Raw genomic sequence first — 22,481 nt, 5'->3', positions numbered from 1 at the left:
GGTGAACTGTGCAACTTCTCCATTTCCAGGTTCTCCTTGGGAGCCTTCAGACAACACAACACAAGCTGAATTAAACTAGCACACTACTGGTAAAGCAGCTTCATACTAGTGATCACAAATCCCCTCTAGGCTTTTGTCAAAAGAGCAGAAAGACCTAGAAAACTGTTAGTCCTGATTATAATGGAGAGGCTGGGTCCATCATATGGGATCAGAGCTTTAAGCATGCTGTGATCCCTGTAAGGGTCACAGGAAAACACAAATACACTAGAAACAGGCTTTCCTCTGCACGACACACAAGACAGTCTCTCACTCCTCTTGCAAGTGAGCATTCAAACCTTTAGCAGCTGACTAAAAGGGTTAAGTCTGAAGTACACTGTACAGCATTTTTATTAAGAGAGATAATGATTTGGATAGGGATGTTGATTTCTCTAGGAGAAATCCCATCCACACAGTATAAGCAATTCTTCAACGCTAAGAGAAGGAAAAAAAAATACTCCCCATGAGCAGTGTGAAGTTCTTGAAATTCACTGTTTTGAAATTAGTGTTTTCAAACCTAACCACTCCAAAAGGCTCCAGGCAAATTAGAACAACAACAAGAAGATAAAAGTTATTCCCCATGAGGGTAGGGAACCAGATCACATCTAAAAACAGCACAAATCCCAAACCTCTACAACCATGTGGTGAGCTACTCACAGGTCCACTGGCCCAACTTCCAGTGAAGTATCTCTTATTCCTCTATTCTGCTGGAGGAAAAGGAAGACCTAGAGCAGTGAACCTTCAAAGTACTTTGAGAGATTCTTCCTCATCCAATCCCCACACACTGCATCCAGATATTTAAATAAAAGCAGAAATTCAGAAAGCCAAAAAGCTTTATCTGTACACATACCTCAGCTACACAGCAGGGGGAAAATAAACCCACACAAATTCACAGAGCAAAATATATTACACTAATTTATCCACCTTGAATCAAAATCTTAGTGATGTCCCTTGGAGTTCAAGTTAGAGCTACTGAGTAACTCTAATTCACAATTCTGACCTACTTTAATGAGTAAAAAATTGAACTGAAGCCTCTCTACTAGATGCCCTTTAATATCAGCTGAAGGTCCCTGTCTGCTCTTGCTGTGTATGGGAATTGTAATGAAGAGCTGTTCTTGCTTCCAATGGAAAGATGTCCCAAGCAAGACAGGAAGAACTAAGCCTGCAGCTCGCCTAAAACCCACAGCCACACCTACTTCCAATGCCAGATTGTAAATTTTTATCAAGAACAAGTTCACACTGGCAGATTTTCTTCCTATTTGTAGGAATCCAGAAATTGCTGACAAGCAATAAACACAGGCAACTGATCGTCCTCGTCCTCACGTAATTGCTGCATGGGAAGGGGTCCTGCAGGCTGCACTTTGAACCCCCCAGTGCAAAGGGTAGGCAGGACAATCTTCTGAAAGCTGGAGGTGGAGTCCTGGAAGAAAACCAGAAATGGCAAGATCCTTCCTAAAATCATTTGCTGGCAGCAGAGTACCCAACCAAGGCACTATCAACATTTCTGTTGCCCTCATTATCCATGGACAAATGGGGAAAACAAAGCCTTGTCCACCTCCATGAAGATCAGCTGTCACAAAAGGCTCTGTCACATCACTGTAAGAGATTATACCACCATAAAAAATAACTTGCTGTAAATAAAACCCCAACTTTCATTCACATCTGCTCTGGGAAAGAACCTCAAGGAAGCAGGAGCCCAGACTGAGGGCACAGTTCACCCTGCAGACAGCAATGTTACCAAAGCACTCTCATCTGAAGAGCAGCTCCTTTTGGGACTGCCAGCAAAAGAATGGTGTCATCGCCACAGAAAGCATTACAGAAAACATAACTATACAGATCTTTTGTGCTCGATGTATGCATTCATCTCCCTGCCCCAGTGCCTTCGGCTGGAGCAAAGCTCTTGTGTGGTTAATTAGTAACTGCAGCTGAGTCCTGTTAACTTGTAAACTCCAGAGGCCTCCACAATCATCAGGTTTCAGCTCCCAGAATGACAGGCATCACACTTACTCTGTCCTTCAAAACATGATTCCTTGATGAGCAGGGCTGTTGTTTCATAAACACTGAAATTATTATACCAAACAATTCATAAGTGAAACACTTCAATATAAAGAAACACAAGTAAGTCCCAACCATACAAACTTTCTTTGCTTTGAAGTTTCTGTTTAATCTAGGGCTTGGATATTTTAAGACAAGTTGGTTACAAGACAAGTTGTTTTTCTAGTATTCTTTCACTAGTCCTTTCAAGCAGATATCATCACCAGTAGGTGAAGAGCAAGTCTGAGTAATGTTTTTAAATCACAAAAATAACCACAAACACCCATGTAAGAATCCCAGTTTCAACATGCCAGCCAACCCAGACAAAGAAACACCTCTGGCATTACTACAACACTCTGGCTGTGTACTACAACAACCCAATCCTCAAAGGCAAACAACCTATGTGATGCCCCATAGACAGCATGGAAGTCTGGAAAATCCTGGAAGTTGTTCTTCACTTCAGTGAAATCTGGCTGTCTACCAAAACTCTGGAAGGCTCCCAGACAATTTTAACAGAAAATATGACAACAATGGCTCAAAGATTCCCAAGGGCACCTACCTATGACCCTTCAGAGTAGCAACTTACTACAGACAAAGCCATAAACAGGGAAGAGAACACTCTGAGTAAAGGACAAAAAAAAAAAGAGTTAATGGAGACATGCTCTTCTCATGCATGTTTTGCACCACATCACACTTAGCCCTAGTTTATTCCCAGCATAGCTTATTCTACCAACTATTGGACCATGCAGATTTCCTGGCCAAGGGAAAAGGTGCATTCCTCCAGAAGAAGGTTAATGACAGATTTATGCACCTTGTTTTCTATGATTATATATTGGTGAAAAGTGAAACAAAACCCCATCACTTGATAGACCTGAAATGACTCAGTGACCTTGGCAGGAACCAGACTGGATTAACCACCTGGTATGGACTGTTAGCCATGGGCTGTGGGCAGTAGCTCATTAGCATCAAGTATTTGCACTCCTATTTGTAGCTGGTAGGCTGTAATTCAGGACCTTGTCAAATTAACAAGAGTGCCAGGTCGCACTCACTAGGGTATGGTTCAGAGTACTCTGTGTTGAGGGCTAGTTTTACAAGCTCCATTAGTGAAATTGGAAGGGACTCAACAGCAGAAGTGCCACTGGCCTACCTAGACTGGCAATTGCACCACAGCTCTGTAGAGGCACAAAAGTAAATGCAAAAGTGAGCTCTTGCTAAGCATTAATGAAAAAAGCACAGCTTGGTGGTCTATAGATTCTCTCAATACTGCTTGGCCACTGCTTTCATTCTCATCCTACTTGATCCTGACTAAGCTGCTGTATGACTGACTTAGGACTCTCAATATTGAGCAGACATTAAATGTTTAAAGGAGGTGAAGTAGTGAGACTGAATCCTCCAGGTCTTAATTCCTGTGCACCAGGATGTGTGCCCTCTCAGTGAGCAAGACAAAATGTGACACCAGACAACACCAGGAAGATGAGTAGATCTCGTCACAGTCTAGCGCCACTGACGCTCCAAGTTAAGCAGCCTAATAACCCCCACAATACTTCCCCCCACTAAAACGATTTCTTCAATAAAACAGGGAGGAGACTCAGGCTCATAACACATATGAGGGTGTGAGATGGCTCACACCCTCAATTCCTAAATTACCAGCTAGAGTGATACCACTGCCTAATAAAACAAAACCTACCTTTGGATGGCTTCATGCAGAACTGACAACCAGAAATGTACTTCTAGACCCACCTCTCTCTGCCACTAGCACTACACAGCTACAGACAGGAGACACCCACTACTAGTGTTTGCTTCTGTGTAACAACTGACAAAGGTTCAGTGCTGATTAGACATGCTCACAGAGAGAAATAAGCATCCAGGGCTATTTAATAAAGACAGTATCTTTAGTCCCAGAACTTCCTGAATCACAGTCTGATGAGATCAGTAAGCTTCCGTGGGGAACAAAATAAATTGGCTCTTTTCTAATACTTTCTCTAAGCAGCCATTGTCAGAAATTACCTACTGCAGAGTATTCACTGTTATTGTTCTTATGCCCTCAGAGTCAACTGAAGTTCACTGAGAAAATGTTCTGCTCCTCATAACCTCATGTCAGCAGATCACAAAACAAAACTCAAAAAAATAAAATCTCAGACCTGGAAGTACACTGAGATGGGTAAAGTACCTGATCAGTTTCCTACACTAATGAATTCGCTCTGAAGTTGATATTCTGCCTCTTGGGTCTATCCTGCTCCAAAACTGGCTGTGAAATACTGTTGGCTGCACAGACTGACCTGAAGTTTACATCTGTGCCTATTACAGATAACCTCTATAGACAGAGAGAAAGCAGACAGGAGCATGGTTCACTTGTGGTGGAATTCACTCCCATCAGCTTCAGCACAGGAAAGCATTTGCTAACTGAGCAAACAGCAGAGGGGAGGAAAAGGCAACTTCTCGTGTTTGTCAAATGACAAGAATTGTGAACAATTGGTTAAAAAGCAATTAAAGAACCATATCCAACACAGGCATCAAACTCAAACCTCTACTGCTCCAGCCATTTAATTCACTTACTCCTCTCCCTGCCAGCCACCTAAAGCACATTTCCTCCTACTCTCAGCAGCAGCAGGACTCCTCAGCCAGGCTCCTCACCAAAGCTGTTCTTCTAGTAGCCTCTCTTCTCCTGGTCCCTACAAAATGCTCCCAGCAGGGAGCCCAGGAGGAACTGGAGCAGCTCCCTGATGTGTTCCCCTTGGAGCCTGTCCCTGGGCACACCAGCAGGAGGGCGGCGTGCAGTCACCCACACCCGCGGCTCTCCGGTGAACGCGTCCCCCAGGAGCTGTGCACGGCCAGCAGAGCCCTGGGCAGGGCAGCACCTCCAGGTGCTGCGCTGTCAGACGGCCAAGGAACAGTTTGTCACGAGGCAACCCCCACCCCCACGTGCAATTTTTGTTCATGGAATAAATCTGCAGGCATAGCATGCTAAGACTTCTGTTTCTTGGTGGCAAATTCCTTCCCACCTACCACTACCCTACTCTCTTCACACAGAAAAGGCTCCACAGTGGACCTCCACAACACTCTCTCTGTTACATGAATTTCCCAAAAAGGATCAGAGGAGGTGCCTTTTATTAGCTAAGCAGCCTTGAAAACGATATTGTTTTCCAAGAAGTTTTACGTGCCTTTCATAATCCCAGAAAGGATTTATGTAGTTTCTTCCAGTTTCTCGTAATGCTGCAGTCACAGGGTTACACAGAAAAAGTGTCCAGGAGACAGACAACCTGCTAGATAAACTAGAAAGTGAACATTCAGACCTACTAAATCAAAGTTACTCAAGGGAAGACTGGACTCAGATTCAGCAGGTCATAAAACTTGAAAGGAACCAGGAAAGAAGCCACCTACAAACCTGGATTAGAGCTGCACCAGAAAGATAAGTGACCTAATAACAAAAAAGCCCCTCAGACCAAGTGACCTAATAACAGGAAAAAACCTCTCAGACCAACAATAGTAATGCAGAACTTTGGATCCCTGGGCTATGAATTACTTGCTATCCTACTGTTTCCAAAAAGAGGATCTATGTGCTCAAAAGAGAAGTAGGTCTAGGTATTCTTCTCTGCACTCAAAAGTCAGAGGTTTATGTTTCAGGCTGCTGGGACTTGGTTTTCTTTCAAGGGGGAAGGAGGAACTAGAAAAGAAATGGACAAAATTTTTCCCCAATGTCCACTCTAAATCAAGCACCGAACACACATGCTACTAAAACCAGACAATGCAAGACCAACAGAGCCTGAAGAAAGGATCATCAAGCTGAATCTGACAATGTTTTAGGGGAGAAAAACCCTTTTAAAGTCCAGTTGGCAATTATTTTAATAAGGAATCTAGGAGTTTTCTCACAGCTGCCATGTGATTAAGAAAATGAGAGCTCAAAACTGCTGCACAGTTATTGTGGCTTCTTTGCAACAGGTTATTAAGCTCTGATCTGTAGTATAAAAAATAGTGGAAACTGATATAAATAAGATCAAAATACATGACTCAAAGTCCCCAGATAAGGAGGAGTCCAACTGAGAAACCATCCAAAGCCATCCAGGCCACCAGGAAGACAGCTGTAGAATGGCTTGCAGAAAGTGGGCCAATCTTGAAATATTAGTATTACAACATGAAGCTTTTCAAACTGAATTTTTGTAGTTCCAGCAAACATGGAGCTAGAAATAGAATGCTTTGGAATTAGGATCATACATGCAGAGATCTGCCTGTGAAAAACACCAAGAGCAAGTGCCAGAGAGCATTTAAGCAGAGACCTAGAGAGACTGTCAAAAAGGAACAGAAAACGGGGGGGGGGGGAGGGGAAGAAAAAAAAAAAAGCAGGTCCACACACACACTGACAAGAAAATGAAGAAGATCAGTGGAGACAGTTCACCAGCTTCTTTCCAAAAACTGATTCTGTGGCTCATTCAATCCCTGCTGCAGATTTGGAACCACAACACAAATCAATCCTGAAACACGTAACACCTCACTCCCCTTTACTGCAATGGCCAACATTAGATTAGCTGGGAGTGAACTCATTTCAATGAAATACCTCTTTGCTCTGAGCAAAGTCAGGCAGGTCCTTTCCTACGCCAGTACAAAAGGTACCTTAGACTCCCTTGCATTAAATTTGAATGATTGAATTCAAGTTAAGCACTCAGTCTGCTTAACCTGTAGACAAGTGGATTTGACAGCTCTAGTAAAAGTTTAAGGTCTGTTTTTAGAACAGAAAAATCACACCTATTTCAAAAGCTACTTAATTATTTATTTATTTGCAAGTAAACCATGCTTTTTAGATGAGAAGCTTGTTTGTGAACTGCTTCAGGAATCATGTTTATTCACACTTTAGGAGATTAGACCAGCAAGGGGGTGGGAATGTGCTGAAGCTCTCTTAAAATTAAGTTTCTTGCCTGGCAGCATGGAAGTGAAACAGATACTTATTTTGCAATTGTAGTCAAAGAATGTTAACAATAGGCCCACCACCAAATCCTCCAGCTGTTCAGCCTAAGCACTAGAACAACCCATTTCATCTTCTGCAACAGTACAAAGATGTATCTCCTGCTGTGTTTGGATTTTGATCACCTCTTTATAAGCTTCCATTCCACATTTAGGTTAAGAAGGTTTTGCTTCTGCCCAAAATGTGAGCTTCAAAATGCCACATACCCAGGTAATATCAAACTTATTAGAAAAAAAATCCATCCCCTGTCCTCAAATCAATTAAAGTTTTAACTGGCAGCACTATCACACGAACTGCCTTTTGCACCCAACAGTGGTAGCAGGGGCCAGGGTATCAAAAAAGACACAGGTAAGAGTTTTGAAGCAAGCTGGCTGTGGCACAAGATCAATGTGATGGGAAGGGAATGATTAAAAACTGTAAGCTTATTTATTTCCAGCACTCTACTGGAGAGTAACATGCAATTTGATTCTCACCCTTAATTTGGTACATTCTCATGGGAATTTGGCAAGGTTGCTCTGAAGAAGAAAGTTGGAAGAGCTCTTGCAAAAGACACTGTGCTATGCCAGATCAAGCCAGCTATCAGTTATTTACATTCATTTCAAAGGACACAAAGGAAGCCACTTATTTCCACTATATCTGCACTTTTTAAAGAGAAACCAGTTAGGACAAAGCTGATTCTAACACAGGGCTTGCCCATACAGACCAACCAGCATAGTGACTCCGGAGTAAACATTTAAGTATGCTCAAAGGAACCTGAATTAATTCCCAACCACAGAGACTATTCCAGGGCTTAGCACTGGCAGGAGGGAACACACGTGTCAACAGCCATCCTGAACTTGTGCTACTGGGAAGTTTCCTAGCACAGGGAAGAGACTGGCTACCAGGGAAAGGGATCTCTAGTCTGCACCTTCCAAGCCACCCGGGAGAATTTTTAAGAATCCTATTTTAAGCACCATTTTCAAGAACTCTAAGGAGGAATTTGGCTTAGCCGCTCTCGCAGGATTAACGGGCACACCTAATTCTCCCAGCTGTTAAATAAAAGGACTGTGCTAACACACAGGAGTGCATTCCATCCTTTCAGACCAGGGAAATAAACGATCAACAGAACATGCATTTCTTCAGACACATTGCTGCATACAGAACCAGAACACACCCACAAGTCTCACTACAGGCTAAGAACCCTATTGTGCTATCTGGGGTCTGAACCACAGGGACAGAGAGGAAAAAGAACCACCCTCCACTCACACATGCAGCAAAATCCACCTTAACCAGCCAACAGTAAAGTGACATCATTGAGCTTCCCACATCTACACTGCAGATCCTGCAGTGTAGAAACCACAGCCAAGGGAGGCCCTCCCTCATCTCTCCTTCAACACCTGCAAAACCAAGTAAGACTTCCCCATCTTTACACACAGGCTGAAAGAGATAAAGATAACCACCACTGCACTAATCAGTAAAAGGCAGGACTACATTCATCTTCTATGCATCACGAGGTAAGCCTCCAAACCCCCAAAACTGAGTTAAACAGGGTGAAGAAGATCCAATGCCATGACACAAGAGATTAGCATGTGGATAAAACAGCAACTGAAACTTAAGTCGTAATTTAAACTTAGCCGGAAAGAACATTCACCAATTCACAGGTTTTTTTCGAGGTAATTTATGCAGTTAATAAAAGGTGAGCTCAAATATTCCCCACTAGATTTCCCCTCTCAAGCAAATCACCCCCTAGGAATCAAACTGTTCCGTGGTACTTTGATCAGATCTCCCTGGGTATGAACCCAGGAGTCTGGTGGCACTCCAAATAGCCTCTCTTTTTCCAGCACAGGAGTCCACACATCCAAACTGTCTGAAATTTCACCTAACAGCTACTTTGAAAGCTCCCTCCTGCACAGGCCACAGAGCATTATTATTTGCCTTGCAGAGAGGAACAGATTTTAAAAAGAAAATTAAAAGATCTTTCTTCCTTACTCATAAGCAAGGATGTTTTTTCCTTACTCAAAACCAATTCTTCTAACAAGAATTAAGTTGCATTTGTCAAGTCAGCACCACCTACAATTAAGAGAAAGGCGTAAAGCCTCAGTCCCATTCTGATGCAACTAATACACAAGTTACACCAAAGAGTTAGAAAGTGTCACGTCTCTGCTGAGCCTGTGGTCCTGAAGCACACGGTAGCCTGGGGAAAAAGAGCTGTAACTCTGAAGTGCAGCACCAACAGGTGCTTTGGAATATATTTTAAGACATTGAAATGATTTATGAGTTACAAGATCAAAGTGTCAATCAAAGTAAGGGGAACACGAGCAGGTCGGCTGGGTGAGCCTATGAATGGAGCTAAAACGCCTTGTTTATCTCAGCACGTGTGTGCACTGAGCCTGAAAGGCACCGAGCAGCCCACCCACTCCTCCCAGCCAGGCCAGCTGAAAAAGCACAGAGAAGACACAGCCAAGGAATGGGCGCGGATTCCCGTCAGTGGTTCTCACTATAACGGACAGATGAGTGGAAAATGCAAGAAGGAAAACAACCTTGCTTGGCACCGTGCCCACACACACATCCCAGTGCAGTGGGGGAAAAAAGGCTGGGGGCACATCCCAGCCGTGGATCAGCTTTCTGGCCCAGGGAACGAGTAGATCTGGCAGATGTCTAAATACTGGTCACTCCCAGTGCAGAAAGCACCTTCCCGTGAGCAGGAACCCGAGGCCCCGCTGAAGAGCTCCCGTGCTGCAAGCAGGTGGATGCTGACCACCACTGAGCAGCACCTCCCCACCGCGCCCCCGCCCCAGGCACGGGCCCACCTTTCTTGAACTCCTCCAGCATGGCATCGAGCTTGGTGTCATTGAAGACAAAGTGCAGCGGGTGGTTGTAGAAGCGGGTGATGGTCTTGAGCGGCGTGCAGTCATCGGGGTCCACAAAAGCCAGGTCCTTAACGAAGAGCAAGTCCACGATGTTGGAGCGGTCACCCTCGAAAACAGGGATGCGGGTGTAACCGCTCTCCATGATCTCGGACATAGTGTTGAAGTCGAGCACAGCCTCGGCGGCGATCATAAAGCAGTCTCGGAGGGGAGTCATCACGTCCTCCACAGTCTTGGTGCGCAGTTCCAGGGCTCCTTGGATAATGTTGAGCTCCTCCTTGACTAGATCGTTATAAGGGTCGGTGACCCGCAGCATCTCCAACAACTTCTCACGGTTATAGACCGTGCCGATCTCCTGGCCCAGGACACAGTCCAGCAACTTGCTGACGGGGTAGGAGGCCGGGAAGGTCATCATCATGAAAAACTTGGTGAGGAAGATGGTGTTGGCGCCCACGGCCAGGCCGTGCCGAGAGCAAATAGCCTGCGGCACGATCTCGCCGAAGATGACGATACCGATGGTGGAGACCACCACGGCCACCAGCCCAGAGCCGGCAATGTCGTCCAGCAGGATGGTAAGGGTGGTGTTGACCAGGACATTGCCCAGCAGGAGAGAGCACAGCAGGTAGTTGCCCTGACGCCGCACAGGCTCGATGCGCTTGGCGTAGTTCTTCTCTTTGTCCGTGCCACAGTTCTGCACGATGCGCAGCTCCATGGGGTCCAGGGCCATCAGGCCCAGGTTGAGGCCACTGAACATGCCCGAGAGGCACAGGAGGAGCGAGATGAAGATGACCTGCAGCCAGAAGGGCAGCAGGAACTTCTTCTCCTCGCCCACGATCATCTTGGTGTCCTCACCGTCATGGTAGATCCAAGTGGTCTCACCCCAGGGCGGGGGTCCCGCCGGTCCCTCGGCGCCCGCCAGCCCTCCGGGAGCCCCGGGCCCCAGGGCGGCGGCGGCGGGGGCCGAGACGGAGGTGCACAGGTAGTAGGACTTGCTCTTCTCCGTTTTGCGCAGGGGCTTGATCTCGATCTCGATGATGCCCGAGGTGCGGCGGTTGAGCACGATGTGCGGCAGGATGATGATGTCCGAGGTGCGGATGCCGCAGCGCTGCGGGGCCCCGCCGCTGCCCGCCGACCCGCCGCCGCCCCCGCCACCGCCGCGCCCCGCCGGCCCCGCCGCCGCCCGCCCGCCCCGCCGCCGCTCGTGCTCCGTGAAGGCGATGCGCGACCACGTCTCGTTGTTGATGTTCTGCCCGTAAACCCGCAGCTTCACCCGCGTCCGCTCGCTCACCCGCAGCGCGCCCCCCTCCATGAAGGAGACGTCGTCCGTGTCCTCCAGCCGCAGGCCGATGATCACCGTCTCCTCCGCCGCCGGCGGGGGCACGACGGCGGCGGGCGGCGCGGCAGCGGTGGCGGCCGGGGGCCGCCGGCCCAGGCAGCCGCCGAGCAGCAGCAAGAGCAGCACCCGCGCCCCCCGGCCGCCCCCCGCCATGTTCCCACCGGGCAGCGCGGCCATCTTTAGTCAGGGCTCGGCGCCGCCGCGGCCCCGCATCACCGCGCAGCGCCTGCGGCGTGCCCCGGCTTCCCCGGCGGCGGCGGTGGGCGCGGCGGCGGCGGCGGGCGAGGCGCGGGCTCGGCTGCCCGCGGGACCCGACGGGCGGCGACTGCCGAGCCGGGCCGACCAGCGCCGCCTCTACCCGCGCCCGCCCCGCCCCGCCCCGCCCGCCGCTCGGGGGAGGGGCCTCCGCCCGGTGCCGCCAATCAGCGCCCGCCCGCTCCCCAATCTGCGCCAAGCCACGCCTCCTCCGCGCCCCGCCCCCTCCCCAGCCCCGGGGGCGCGTGACTCCGGTGTGTACGCCGGGCGCGCGGGGGCGGGGCCGGCCGTGCGGCCGAGACCAATGGCGGCGGCGCTCAGTGCCGAAGGGGGCGGAGCCTTAGGAGGGGCGCGACCAATGGGGACGCGGTGCGGCCGGCGCGCGCTGCGCTCGGGAGGAGCGGCTCCGGGAGCGCCCGCGCCGGGGCACAGGGCGGCCGAACGGGCCCGGCCATCCCGCTTTCCCCCCGCTCCCGCCCGGCCCACGGCGACCGCCGCTCCCCTCGGACCCACCGCGCCGCTCGCCCCCTTCAGTGGCCCGGGAGCGCCGCCCCGCTTCCGCGCGTCGCACTGGTCGGCGGTCGCGCAGCGCCCCCTGGCGGTCCCGCCGCGCCTCGTAGGCCCGGCCCGACGGGGCGCACCCCGGTGCCTCCTGCCGGAATCTGCTGCGGCGGAGGCCGCTCTCTCAGCCGTGCCCGTTCCCCAGTCAGCCCCGAGCCGCCGCCGATGCAGTACCGTGCGACGTTCAAGAAATCGAGCTAAGGCACCGCGGCCCCCGGGCACCCTCCGCCCCGACACTTCCTCGGTTGTGTCGTGCCTGAGGGCGGAATTCACCATTAAATACCGAATACGGACGGGCCGCGCTCCTCCTTCACCTCTGCTCTGCTCCGCCGCCCCGTGCCGCGGCGGGGGGTGAGCGGGGCCGGGGTTTGGAGCTCCCGTTGGGGACATCGAGAGCCGCTCCAGCTGTCCCGCCCTGCTCATCCTCCGCTCAGGGATGCACGGAGAGCCGAGAGCCCCGATTCATGAAAGCACCTGCACATTCCCGGCCACGTCCCACCGCCCTGAGAGCCCGGCTGTTTCCCGGGCCTCGGCTGCTGTGCCGCGATCCCAGCCGGGGCAACACACACCCCACACCCCACACCCGGCCGTCATCGCTCCATGTTCATCACTTGTGAAGGAGCCAGGAAACAGTTCAGCATCCTGGAGAGCCAGAGACAAACAACCGTGGGAGCAACCAGTATGGCTTGTGGTGGCTGACACCCTTTAGAAGCGGTAAAACACTCTCCCTGCTGTTTAAGTGCTTGGAAAATGGAAGAATAAATTATGCAGGGCAACCCAATAAGATGTGAAGCAGAGCACAATGCTCTGGGGGCTGTAGCCACAAATCTTTCCTGGTCCCAAACCTCATTCAGCTTATCCTGAGGGAGTTCTGCTCCCCTAAGGAGGTGACAGGTGTCCCTGAACCAGAGCGACACCCTGCTAACCACAGGGTTAGCAGGGACTCAGGAATCCCTTCCCTTTCCCCTCAGAGTGAATCAGACCATCACAACCTCTGGTCACTGCCATCACAACACCCCTCTGCCCGCCGAGGGAGGACACCAGTGCTGCAAAGCTTCACACTAGAAGAACAGGATTTGGGCCATCTCTACAATTACCAAAATACAGACTGGAGGGTTGGACAGATATTCCTCACCTGGGATAGGGCTGCAGGACCTCCTCTTTTAATACACTGGGGGCTAAAAACCCCAAGGCTGTGCATGCACAAGTAAAGCCAAGAAAAGAGGACACCACTGCACCCCACAGCCTGGTGAAGACCTCTAATGCTCCACATCAAAGTCAAGTTCTCCTAGCTGCTTCCTTCCTGACATGCTGAGAATTTGGGAAAAACACAGTGCAATGCAATTATAGTGGCCTTTGAGCTGTGGCCTTTTTCTGTATGCACAGAGCGGGGATCTCGCTGTGGGTGCAGCTCTTCCCAGGCAAGTTGAAAGGCCATGCCAGGGACTCATGCCTTCTTAATGAAGGGATTTGCAGGTAGGACCCCTCCTCACCCCACCTGCTCTTCCCTTCCCACTGGGAAGGCTGCCTTTGATAGCAGGAGCTAATTGCTGCAAACCTCCCAGTATGAGCTGTTTGGGGACTTGGAAGAAGTCTTTGTAAGTAATCTAGGAAGAGGGCTGGGGGTGGGGTGTGTGTATTAAACAGCTCCTTCCTCCCAAGGTCCCATCAGTAAGGTCATTCCACACAATTTCAGGTGTCCCGAACACCTGGACCCTCCTCAGCCACTGCTACTGCTATGGCAGAGCGTCCTTGGCATTGGCCTGTTTCTTTTTGAACCCAAATTTTATTGGGTTCTGCTTCTTAACTTCCCCCATGCCACAGCAAGATGATGCTTAAATGGCAGAGATAGGAAATTTGGCCCCTCCTGTAAAATTACTGTGTGAGGAGGGGTGGAAATGGTCCTTTATTTCCAAGTTTAGCTGTTCAGCAGCCCCCAGCCTTTCCCAAGCACCTTCTGTGGGCCAGGTCCTGTGGGATTCATGCTGGCCAGCAGGAATGCAGTCCATCACCTCCCACCACATCCTAAAAGCCCTCCCATCTTGCTCTTTGCCTGCTGTGGGATGCAGCTGGATGTGTTTCTGCTTTTCCAGAACTGCTGAATTTCCTTGCAAAACTCTGCAGGTGAGATGCCTGCAGGGACTCGGGGCTTTCCAGCTAGATGGAATCTGGGGAAAACAGAAACCTCAGTGGTGCTGCAGAGGGAAAGAGAGAGCAAACCCCATCTCCTGGAAGAGGCTGCAGGGCTGCAAGTGAGACAGAGACTGTCCCTGCCTGTGTGCCCAAGCCACACAACCAGTGTCAGCCCCACAGTGAGGGGACTCACAGGACACATCCTCACTGCAACCAGGCACAACCTGCCCCACCAGCCCTGCCAGGGAAGCACAGCACCCACGGCCCTGTGGCAGCTACAAACACACAGCCTTTGAGCTCAGACATGTGTTTATTTGCTCTCCGGTGGGAGGCGTCACTGGGGCCAAGGCCTCTCACTCCACTGACTTCCAACAGGGGTGTAGGGACACCACTTAAGACTGAGCAGCACCCTGGGGACCACAGGTGCCACCAGGACACCTGGCAGGACCTGGGGCTCTCAGCCACTCCAGCAGCTGGAAGGGATCACCGATCTTCTCCTGAAGGACAGAGAAAAACCCAGGGCAGGATCAGGCCAGTGGGAAGCAAGAGCCACCTGAGAAAGTGGCACTTAGCACTTCCCTAGCTATCATGGGGAGCAGCCTCTGGGTCACTCCAGATGCTTTTTCCTGCAGCAAGGAAGAAGCCAAGAGCTTGCCTGGGACTTTGGCTCTGCTTTTATCTGAGAAATGCCTCCTGCTTGGACAGAGTCCTGAGAAAATCTCCCCTTCCTAAGCACAAGGCCGTATTTCAGGGATACACAGCTGCAGGGTGTTATCTCCCTTGTATCTCCTGGCCCATCTACAGGCTGCAGGAACCACCAAGGAGAAGAGATAGGCTTCCAGCAGATAGAATGCTTTGTGCTGTAGGGTCAGGGTTGGCAACCAGGGCCAACCTGCTCTTCCATCAGCAGCCGGGAGAGCAATGGACAGGAAAAAACCATGGGGATGGGCCATCATCTCCCTGGGGCAGGCTGTGCACAGCAATCCCCTCAGAGGAAGGATGACTCCCCTTGGGAGACCTCAGAGAAGTCCAGCTGTCAGCCTCAGCAGTCCCCATGGACATGTTGGGGTGGTGAGAGCAGATCCCCCTTTGGAGGGCTCCAGCTTGGGTAGGGGTACAGTTTGTCCTGACTCAAGCAGCAGGCACCACTCGTGGTGTCCCATGAGCTCCTGCCCAGCCCAGAAGGAGTCAGGTGTCTTGGTATCATGTGACAGCCCTTCTGACACCTCATAGCAACTCTGATGGCCTGGGACACCCATGTCCCAATTCCTCCATGTCCCAGGCACGGAGCTGCCCTCTACCAACCTTCAGTCCCTTGCTACAGCAGCCCTGTGGTGCTGCAGCATTGGCTCCACCAGCTCGGATCAGGAACTTCTCTGCAAACCTGGAGCTCTGCAAGATCGCAGCCATCTCAGCATCCACGTTCACCACCTCTCCTTCCTGGGGACAGAGGAATGGTCACAGGTCTGGGGTCCTGGTATGTGTCCCAGGGGACTCCAGACACCCAGCCAGATGACGGGGAGAGTGAAAGCAGGAGCACATCTTGGCCCAAAATCTGAAGAAACACCCACAAAACCCAAGCATCAGGCTTCAAACCATGCTGGGAAGCCACCATGGGTGTCCTACTTCTACTTTTTACCACAAAACAATGCATGCATCTGCCTCCCTTTGCTGGACATTTGCTCTCCCCTGGGTTTACACAGCCCCTCGGCTCCCCCTCCACCAAAGCTTGCCCCCCAGATCACAGAGGATGCTGCTGAGTAGCAGCTTCATCAGCTTTAACTCTTCCCTAGAGCTCTAGCCTGCCTCCCCAAACCTTGAAGGTGAAGTTGGCATCAAACACCAGCTCTCGCTCGTGCCCCACGATGCCGCCATTGTAGGTGACCTGTGCTGGCCCGGTCCGGCTGCCAGCCGGCACCTTGAACAGGCGGTAAGTCGCAGAAACAAAGCGGCAGTCGCCTGCAAGGGAGAGGTTGGTGGCTTGGCCACTGAACACCTGGGCTGGGATGCCAGCAGAGCCTCCCAGAGCTGGCACTCCCTGGCTGGATCCTCACCAACAATGCCCTCCAGCTCCTTGTCGCCAATGGTGATGGGGCTGGCGGTGACCAGGCATGGGGGGCTGAACCCCACCTCCTCAGCAATGCTGTACAGGTCTCTCCAGTACAGGGCTCCTGCCAGGCATTCTCCTGGAACGAGACCACAGGCATGGGGGATGCAGGCAAAGGTCCAGTCGCCCCATGCCATGTCACCCCCGTCCCACAGCCCTGCGCACCCCACAGCACCCGGTGCTTCCGGATGGTCTCACTCAGGCGCTGGCTGGCGTAGACGTCACTGAAGTACATCTCTCCCCCGGGCTGGAGGGCAAGGAGTGAAGGGAAGCCTCAAGAAGCAAAGATACAAAAGGGGCAAGGAGAATTGGGAACCCCCTAATCCTACCCTGCTTGGGACCCTCCGCAGAGGCGCCCTCCCCTGACCCCATCCTGCATCCATGCCTTGCCAGATCCCATTTGCTACTTCTCAGTGGCACTCCAACAACAGAGCCACCCCAAGCCTGCTTTGCTGCCACAGGAATGAGCCCACCATCACCTTCAGCACACGAAAGGCCTCCTGCAGCACAGCCCTCTTGTCAGGGGCAAGGTTGATCACACAGTTGGAGCTGTGGGGGAGGAGACCAAGGCTTATTTGCACGCTCTTGCACATCTGGCTTGGGATTTCCCTTTTTCTAACACGTGCTTCTGAAGCAGTGACCCATTGGGATGCAGACCCAGCTAACAACCCCAGGAAGCAGCAGGGCTCGGGGTGACTGTGCCCTGCATGGCACCTACATGACAATATCGTAGCTTTCGTCAGCCAGTCCGGCATCACCCAGCTTCTCCATGTAACCATGGAAGAACTCCACATTCGGCTTTCGGTAGCCAAACTTATCCGTATGGTAGGCAATGTGCTTCTTGGCCACCTCAACCTGGCAGGAGGAAGGGAATGATGTGGGGGGGCTGCTGGAAGGGTGAGAGGGAGCCCCAGGTCCGTGCCGTACTTGGCCCTCGGTCATATCTATGCCGGTGACGTGGCCCTGCTCCCCAACCAGCTGGCTCAGCAGGTAGCAGTCCCTGCCGCTGCCGCTGCCCAGGTCCAGAATCCAGCACGATGTCAGGCACTCAGGGATCACCAGACCGCAGCCGTAGTACCTGGGTGGATGCTGAGCTGAGCTGGGTGCAGGTGCCCCATGGCACAGCCAAGAAGGGGCTGCAGCCCATGGGGATGCGGCAGTGGAGGAGAGACCCTGGGGGTTACCTGGCCACCACCTCCTCATGGATGCGCTCCAGAGCATCTCTCACCAGCTTGGAAACGGGCCTGGCTGAGGTGATGCACGCATTGGTTTTGAGGTCCTCTGACTTCTGCAGCTCTTTGCCATAGTAGTCCTGAGATGGGAAGGACAGAGGCCACTGAACTGTGCCAAGTTGAGCCCTGGGAGCTCCCTATGTTCATAAACATGGGGGCCATGCCTGCACTCAGCCTGTACACGTGTACATGCCCTCTGGCACTGGCACTCTCATTTCCACCTAGCCAAAAACTACGGTAAGATCAGGCATCCCTTTGCCCCCATCCTCCCCAGCTCCCTTTGCTCACACGCATTGATGTGCTTGTGCAAGAGGGAATTCCCATTTTCAGTAAATTTGCAGGCTGCAGCCACCATTTCCCTGGCTGAGAAGGGTAGAGGGAACAAGGGCAGGGAAATGCCAGGTTGCTCCACCCCCCATTCCTGTGTGAAACAGGAGCAAAGCTGCCAAGTCCACCTGGAATTTTTATCCGGGCCTGGAAACAACCTTTACCCTCTAATGGCAGCAGGAAATCTAGCACAGCCCAGGCATGCACCCCCTACCCAGCTGCCCCATCCCTCCCCAGCTCCCTTCCACACTCCTCACCTGCACCTCCTGGTGGATCTGCTGTCCGATGGGAGTTGCCACTGAAATGGGAATGTGGGGCTGGTGGCTGACACCACAGAGATGGGCACCACTCCAGGTCCTCCCAACAGTTATGAATCCCCCTCTTCCCCCAGATACAGCAGCACTTTTTGCTCTCTCCCAGCAGAACCCTGAGAATCCCCCCAAACTTGCAGTCTAATAGGATGCCCCAGGAGGCACCTGACAACATCCCTCCACCCCAAAAATCCAATCCCAGCTACCCCAAAGAGATGAGCCCCTAAAGCATCCCAGCAGGGTAAATCCCCCTACCCTGCTTTGCAGAGCCCTTGGCCCCAAGGGCAGCCCCAGCACCCCCGGCAGAGGCCCTGGGCTGTCTTACTGCCTCCAGTCGCAGGGCGCCAGTCGGACTCTGCCCAGCTCCTCCCCAGTATCCTGTGCTATCCCAGCAGCCCACACGGCCTGGAGCTTGGCTTCCATCCCAACAGTGGCTCCTGCCTGCCCAGGCCCTTGGCACACGGCCCAGCAGGACACGGGCACAGGCACGGCGAGGCCGCTGGCTCTGTGGGACATGGGCACGGGCACAGTGAGGCCGCTGGCTCTGTGGGACATAGGCACACAGCGAGGCCGCTGGCTCTGTGGGACATGGGCACGGGCACACAGCGAGGCCGCTGGCTCTGTGGGACATGGGCACACAGCGAGGCCGCTGGCCCTGCTCCTGTGCTGAGCATGCTGCCATCATTCACGGTTCTTGTGGCACCCACACCCCCAAAACCCACCTTGCTGCTTGTTCCCCAACAGCTCTGCATCTCCACAGTGCAGCCCTGTCCCTGCTTGCCCCAAAGGCAGGGAGACACAAATTTAATGCCACGGGACTGCTGTAGGCTCTGCAGAGGACAGGACTTTGGAAGAGACAAGCCACCTGCAGTAAGGTCACACTGCCTCTGCAAAGCCCTCTGAGCTGAAGCAGAATGGGGGATCCTGGGGGGGCAGAGACCCACCATCCATCCCAAAAAGTCTCCTCAGTGCACAGGGACCACTAGAAACAGAATCCAGGACAGACTGCTGCAGTTTGGTGGTGTTCAGGACAGGTTTTATTCTCAGCAAGAGAGCCATAGGGAAAACTCTCATTCCCAAAGTGCACCTGCAAAGCTGGGGTCAGAATGTCACCCAAGGCAAAAATACTGGCAGGGATGGTGAAATCTAGTCTGAGAAGGCTCTGCAGCACAGGAACCAGACTCCAGCAGCATTCCAACAGGAATGTGGCAGGCCCATGTCAGCTCTCAGCCTGCCTGCTCCTATCAGCTGGTGAAAAGCACACTCAGGGAAACAAGTGCTTCCCGTGCACTCCAAGTGCTCCAGATAAGTGACTCACTAAAAACAAGACACAGTATTTATAGCTGGTCCTGGATGTGAACAGCTCACTAGTCTTCAACAGAGCAGCGTAGAACTGAGCACACCAGCTCCTGATGCTCTCTTGCCTGCTTCCCAAGAAGGCCTTTGGATACCTTCCCAACCAGATACAAACACACACCACAGCCAAGGCTGCTTCATCAAAAGCTGGAGCAGCAGCTCAGGAGAAGGAATGCACTTGAAGGCCAAATGCAGCACATATGGGCTGGCAAAGGGATGATGTTCCAAACTCTGGCAGAGAGGAAAATAAGATAACCTCTGAGGAGGATGATGGTCAAACCACATCCAGCTAGGCCACTGGCAGATGTGTATGCTTAGGTTCCTGGTTTCAGAAATTCTGTGCTGGGACTGGCACCTCAGCCTACACTGAAGTACCCCTCCACCCACCCAGGCACTTGCAGCTCACACTGATTAAAATGCCCTAAATAAACTGCACTCTGTGCCACCTCTGTGGCTAAATACAGACCAGTGGCAAACTGCAGGCACCTGCATTTAAATGGCATGCCTCAACTCTGCATTTCTTGCCGAGGGTGCTGGGGTGGGCTGAGCACTTCACGCTACATGGGAAGTAAGCAGACACAGGGATTATTGGGAAGAGCAAAGTTTCAGGGAAGTTTGTTTCAGCCAGGTGCAGGTGTGCAGGTGAGCATTCTGGAGCAGAGGTGTGGATGCAGGAACACGAGAGGGGGCCATGTGCCCAGCAGCACAGACTCTGCACCTATCCCAGCTGACATCCAGCTTCATCCAGACATAGTTCTGAGCCCCAGGGGCTGGAGGAGGGAGAACACTTCACTCCCTCAGTGCTGGTTGAGATTTCCTCAAGCCTTCAGCTCCCCTTCATTTCAGCAAGTGACTCAGCTGGTCCTGAAGGTTTGACGAGCGCTCAACGCTGGGCACCAAGCAAGAGGAGATTCATGGTGAGATCTGCTCCCAGACTGTGCTGTGCTGCCTGTGCCCAAGGCACCAGAGCAGCTCTAGAGCTGATACTACAGCAAAGAGAAACCCTGGGGTCCCCTGACCCCCCTCTGTGTCCCCACAAAGGAAACCTCACTTCATGCACCCTGCTGTACACAGCTCTGCTCCCACCACCCTTATCTCCTCTCACAAGCAACCTCACATGCTCTATCACATCAGTGGGCAGGAAGGAATCAAAGGAAGCTTGGGTATGAATCCCACCTCTTCACTCAAATTCCCATCTCTTCACAATACTGAAGTGCTATCCTGCTGGGCCAGCATCTGCCTCAAAGGCAGATGCAAAAACCTTTCCATCCTGCTTTCCCCCATCCAACTCCATCACCTTCCCCTTTCTACCCTCACAGCATGTTCCCCAGGTCCTCCCAGAACTCACTTCTTTTGAATTGCTTCTTGCCTGGAGGAGAAAAGGAAAGAAAAAAAGAGCATTAGAAAAACAAAATCTCAGTCATGATTTATGTTATGCCAAACAAGGGCTCAAGAGGCAAAAACTCCAGGATGTTTCTGGATTAAGTTCTGGGGGACAGAAGCAGCACTGGCTTCTCCTTCTTAGTCCCAGGTGCATCATACACACACATGGGAGATACAGTGCATGGCAAACAGGAGACAAAAATTTCAGCTCCCACCCCAAAACAGCCTGGAAGAGGGCTGGAAAATTCCAGCTCCAAGGCCTGCTCAGCTTTGAAGAACTGCAAAAGAGGGATCAGTCTGAGCTGACAGCTTAATGCAAAGTCTTTAAGGAGAACAGAGAAGGACTGAGGGATCCACTCAGCCCCCAAGAGAGAACACCTACTTACTGGTGTCCCCTACTTACTGGTACTGTAGATGAGTAGTTATTATGGCCATTTTTCTTAAACTCTGTGGAGAACAAAACAAAGAATGAATGCCTACAGAGATCACAGAGCAGCTGTCCTAATGCCCTGGGCGTTCCTCCAGCACAGCCACCACTGTATTGCTGTACTGCCTCCAAAACACCCTCACTGGTATCTGTCACCAGTGGCACACTTCCTTCTCCTTTCCCAGGGACAGGCAGAGACACAAGTGCTTTATTTCAGCCCACAGTGCCTCAAGCTTTCTGTCAGAGAGGGCACAGCTTGAGGGCTGGCCGGCCTGCAGGACATCAGGAGTCCAGCAGCACTGGGTCTGAGGAAGCACTAAGTTATTCTGGCCACCAGCCCTGCTGCCTGAAGTCATGTATCTGACTCCAGGGCTCCGGGAGCAGTTGTAGCACGGCTGCAAACCATTCCTACCACCCTCCTCTCCTCCCGTCCCCAGAAACGCTGCTGCTCCAGCACAAGAACACAGCTTACATCTTCCGAGTGCAAGATGGCATCTTCTTGCATCACCATGTTTCTGGCAGCTTGACCCAGCAGCTACAAGGCAAACGTACAGAGCAGGCTGAGACGCTGCACCTTTGCGTTTCCCGAGGCCCCCGTGACGGCTGGCAGGGTGACACTCGGGGTGACACCGCCGTGCCGTGACAGCACATCCGTCGGGAGCGCCTGAGGCACCGCTCCCACCTGTCCCCGGGAAGCTGGCGGTCACCCTCCCTCCCGCCTGCCACCGCCGGAGTCCCGAGGCGCTGCCCAGCCGTGCCCGCGCTCCGCTCCCGCTGTCCCCGTCCCTGTCCAGACACAAGGATGTGTCCCCTCCTCGGACTACAGCTCCCAGCGTGCATTGCGCCGCCCTCCCCGCTCCCAGCTCCGCTCCGGCCCTGTAATCGGCCGCCCGCCGGCACCCACCGCTCACCTCGGCGCTACGAGAGCCCTTCAGCACCTGCTTAGTGAGAGCGATCACGTCGGTGCCGCAGCTCGTCACCTTCTCGGTCAGGAGCCCCTTCACCGAGTGGCCAAAGCGCGCCTGGGCATCCGCCGCGCCCCCCGCCGCCATCTTGCCCCGCCCGCGCCCGCCCCCGCCCCGCCCGCGCCCGCGCCCGCCCCCGCCCCGCCTTTCCCCGGGAGCTGCTACGGCGAGTGCCGGGGGTCTGAAGGCTCGGGAAGGCGCAGAGTCCGCGGTGG

At 52.6% G+C, this 22,481-nt stretch overlaps 3 protein-coding genes across 3 annotated transcripts in view; all 3 read right to left on the bottom strand.

Annotated features, from left to right (window-relative positions):
* CNNM2 (cyclin and CBS domain divalent metal cation transport mediator 2) overlaps positions 1-11,386 on the bottom strand; it is a 108,348-nt gene extending 96,962 nt beyond the window's left edge. Inside the window, exon 1 of the mRNA XM_058810453.1 lies at positions 9,817-11,386. Within this exon, the coding sequence (XP_058666436.1) occupies positions 9,817-11,386 (1,570 nt within the window). The remainder of the gene's footprint in view (positions 1-9,816) is intronic.
* A 3,069-nt stretch (positions 11,387-14,455) lies between these two features.
* AS3MT (arsenite methyltransferase) lies at positions 14,456-18,495 on the bottom strand. The gene is made up of 11 exons (XM_058810690.1): positions 18,461-18,495; positions 18,082-18,122; positions 17,450-17,577; positions 17,193-17,343; positions 16,984-17,120; positions 16,745-16,814; positions 16,431-16,512; positions 16,213-16,344; positions 15,975-16,117; positions 15,464-15,598; positions 14,456-14,655 (listed from the first exon to the last, which is right to left on the bottom strand). Coding segments are annotated over exons 1-11 (1,125 nt in total). The 5' UTR covers positions 18,462-18,495; the 3' UTR covers positions 14,456-14,550.
* A 654-nt stretch (positions 18,496-19,149) lies between these two features.
* BORCS7 (BLOC-1 related complex subunit 7) lies at positions 19,150-22,358 on the bottom strand. Its single transcript, XM_058810716.1, has 5 exons — positions 22,213-22,358; positions 21,774-21,836; positions 21,278-21,321; positions 20,840-20,860; positions 19,150-20,380 (listed from the first exon to the last, which is right to left on the bottom strand). Exons 1-5 carry the CDS (start codon positions 22,351-22,353, stop codon positions 20,329-20,331), a joined length of 321 nt encoding a protein of 106 aa, XP_058666699.1. The 5' UTR covers positions 22,354-22,358; the 3' UTR covers positions 19,150-20,328.
* Between the last annotated feature and the right edge of the window lie 123 nt (positions 22,359-22,481).

The sequence above is a fragment of the Ammospiza caudacuta genome, chromosome 9 (genome assembly GCF_027887145.1).
Source record: "Ammospiza caudacuta isolate bAmmCau1 chromosome 9, bAmmCau1.pri, whole genome shotgun sequence".
In the NCBI taxonomy this organism is placed as follows: Eukaryota; Metazoa; Chordata; class Aves; order Passeriformes; family Passerellidae; genus Ammospiza; species Ammospiza caudacuta.
Note: the sequence above shows the minus strand (reverse complement) of the source record. Positions and strands in the feature narration are given on the sequence as shown.

Excerpts from the sequence above, each read along its gene's own strand:
- AS3MT (XM_058810690.1), bottom strand. Across the intron at positions 16,513-16,744 it reads AGGCCTTTCGTGTGCTGAAG|CCCGGGGGAGAGATGTACTT; the intron begins GTGATGGTGGGC and ends CTTGCCCTCCAG. Across the intron at positions 16,118-16,212 it reads GGAGCTGGAGGGCATTGTTG|GCGACTGCCGCTTTGTTTCT; the intron begins GTGAGGATCCAG and ends TCTCCCTTGCAG.
- BORCS7 (XM_058810716.1), bottom strand. The coding sequence starts at position 22,353 with ATGGCGGCGGGGGGCGCGGCGGATGCCCAGGCGCGCTTTGGCCACTCG. Across the intron at positions 21,322-21,773 it reads CCATCTTGCACTCGGAAGAT|AGTTTAAGAAAAATGGCCAT; the intron begins GTAAGCTGTGTT and ends TGTTCTCCACAG. Across the intron at positions 20,861-21,277 it reads ACTACTCATCTACAGTACCA|GCAAGAAGCAATTCAAAAGA; the intron begins GTAAGTAGGGGA and ends TTTCTCCTCCAG.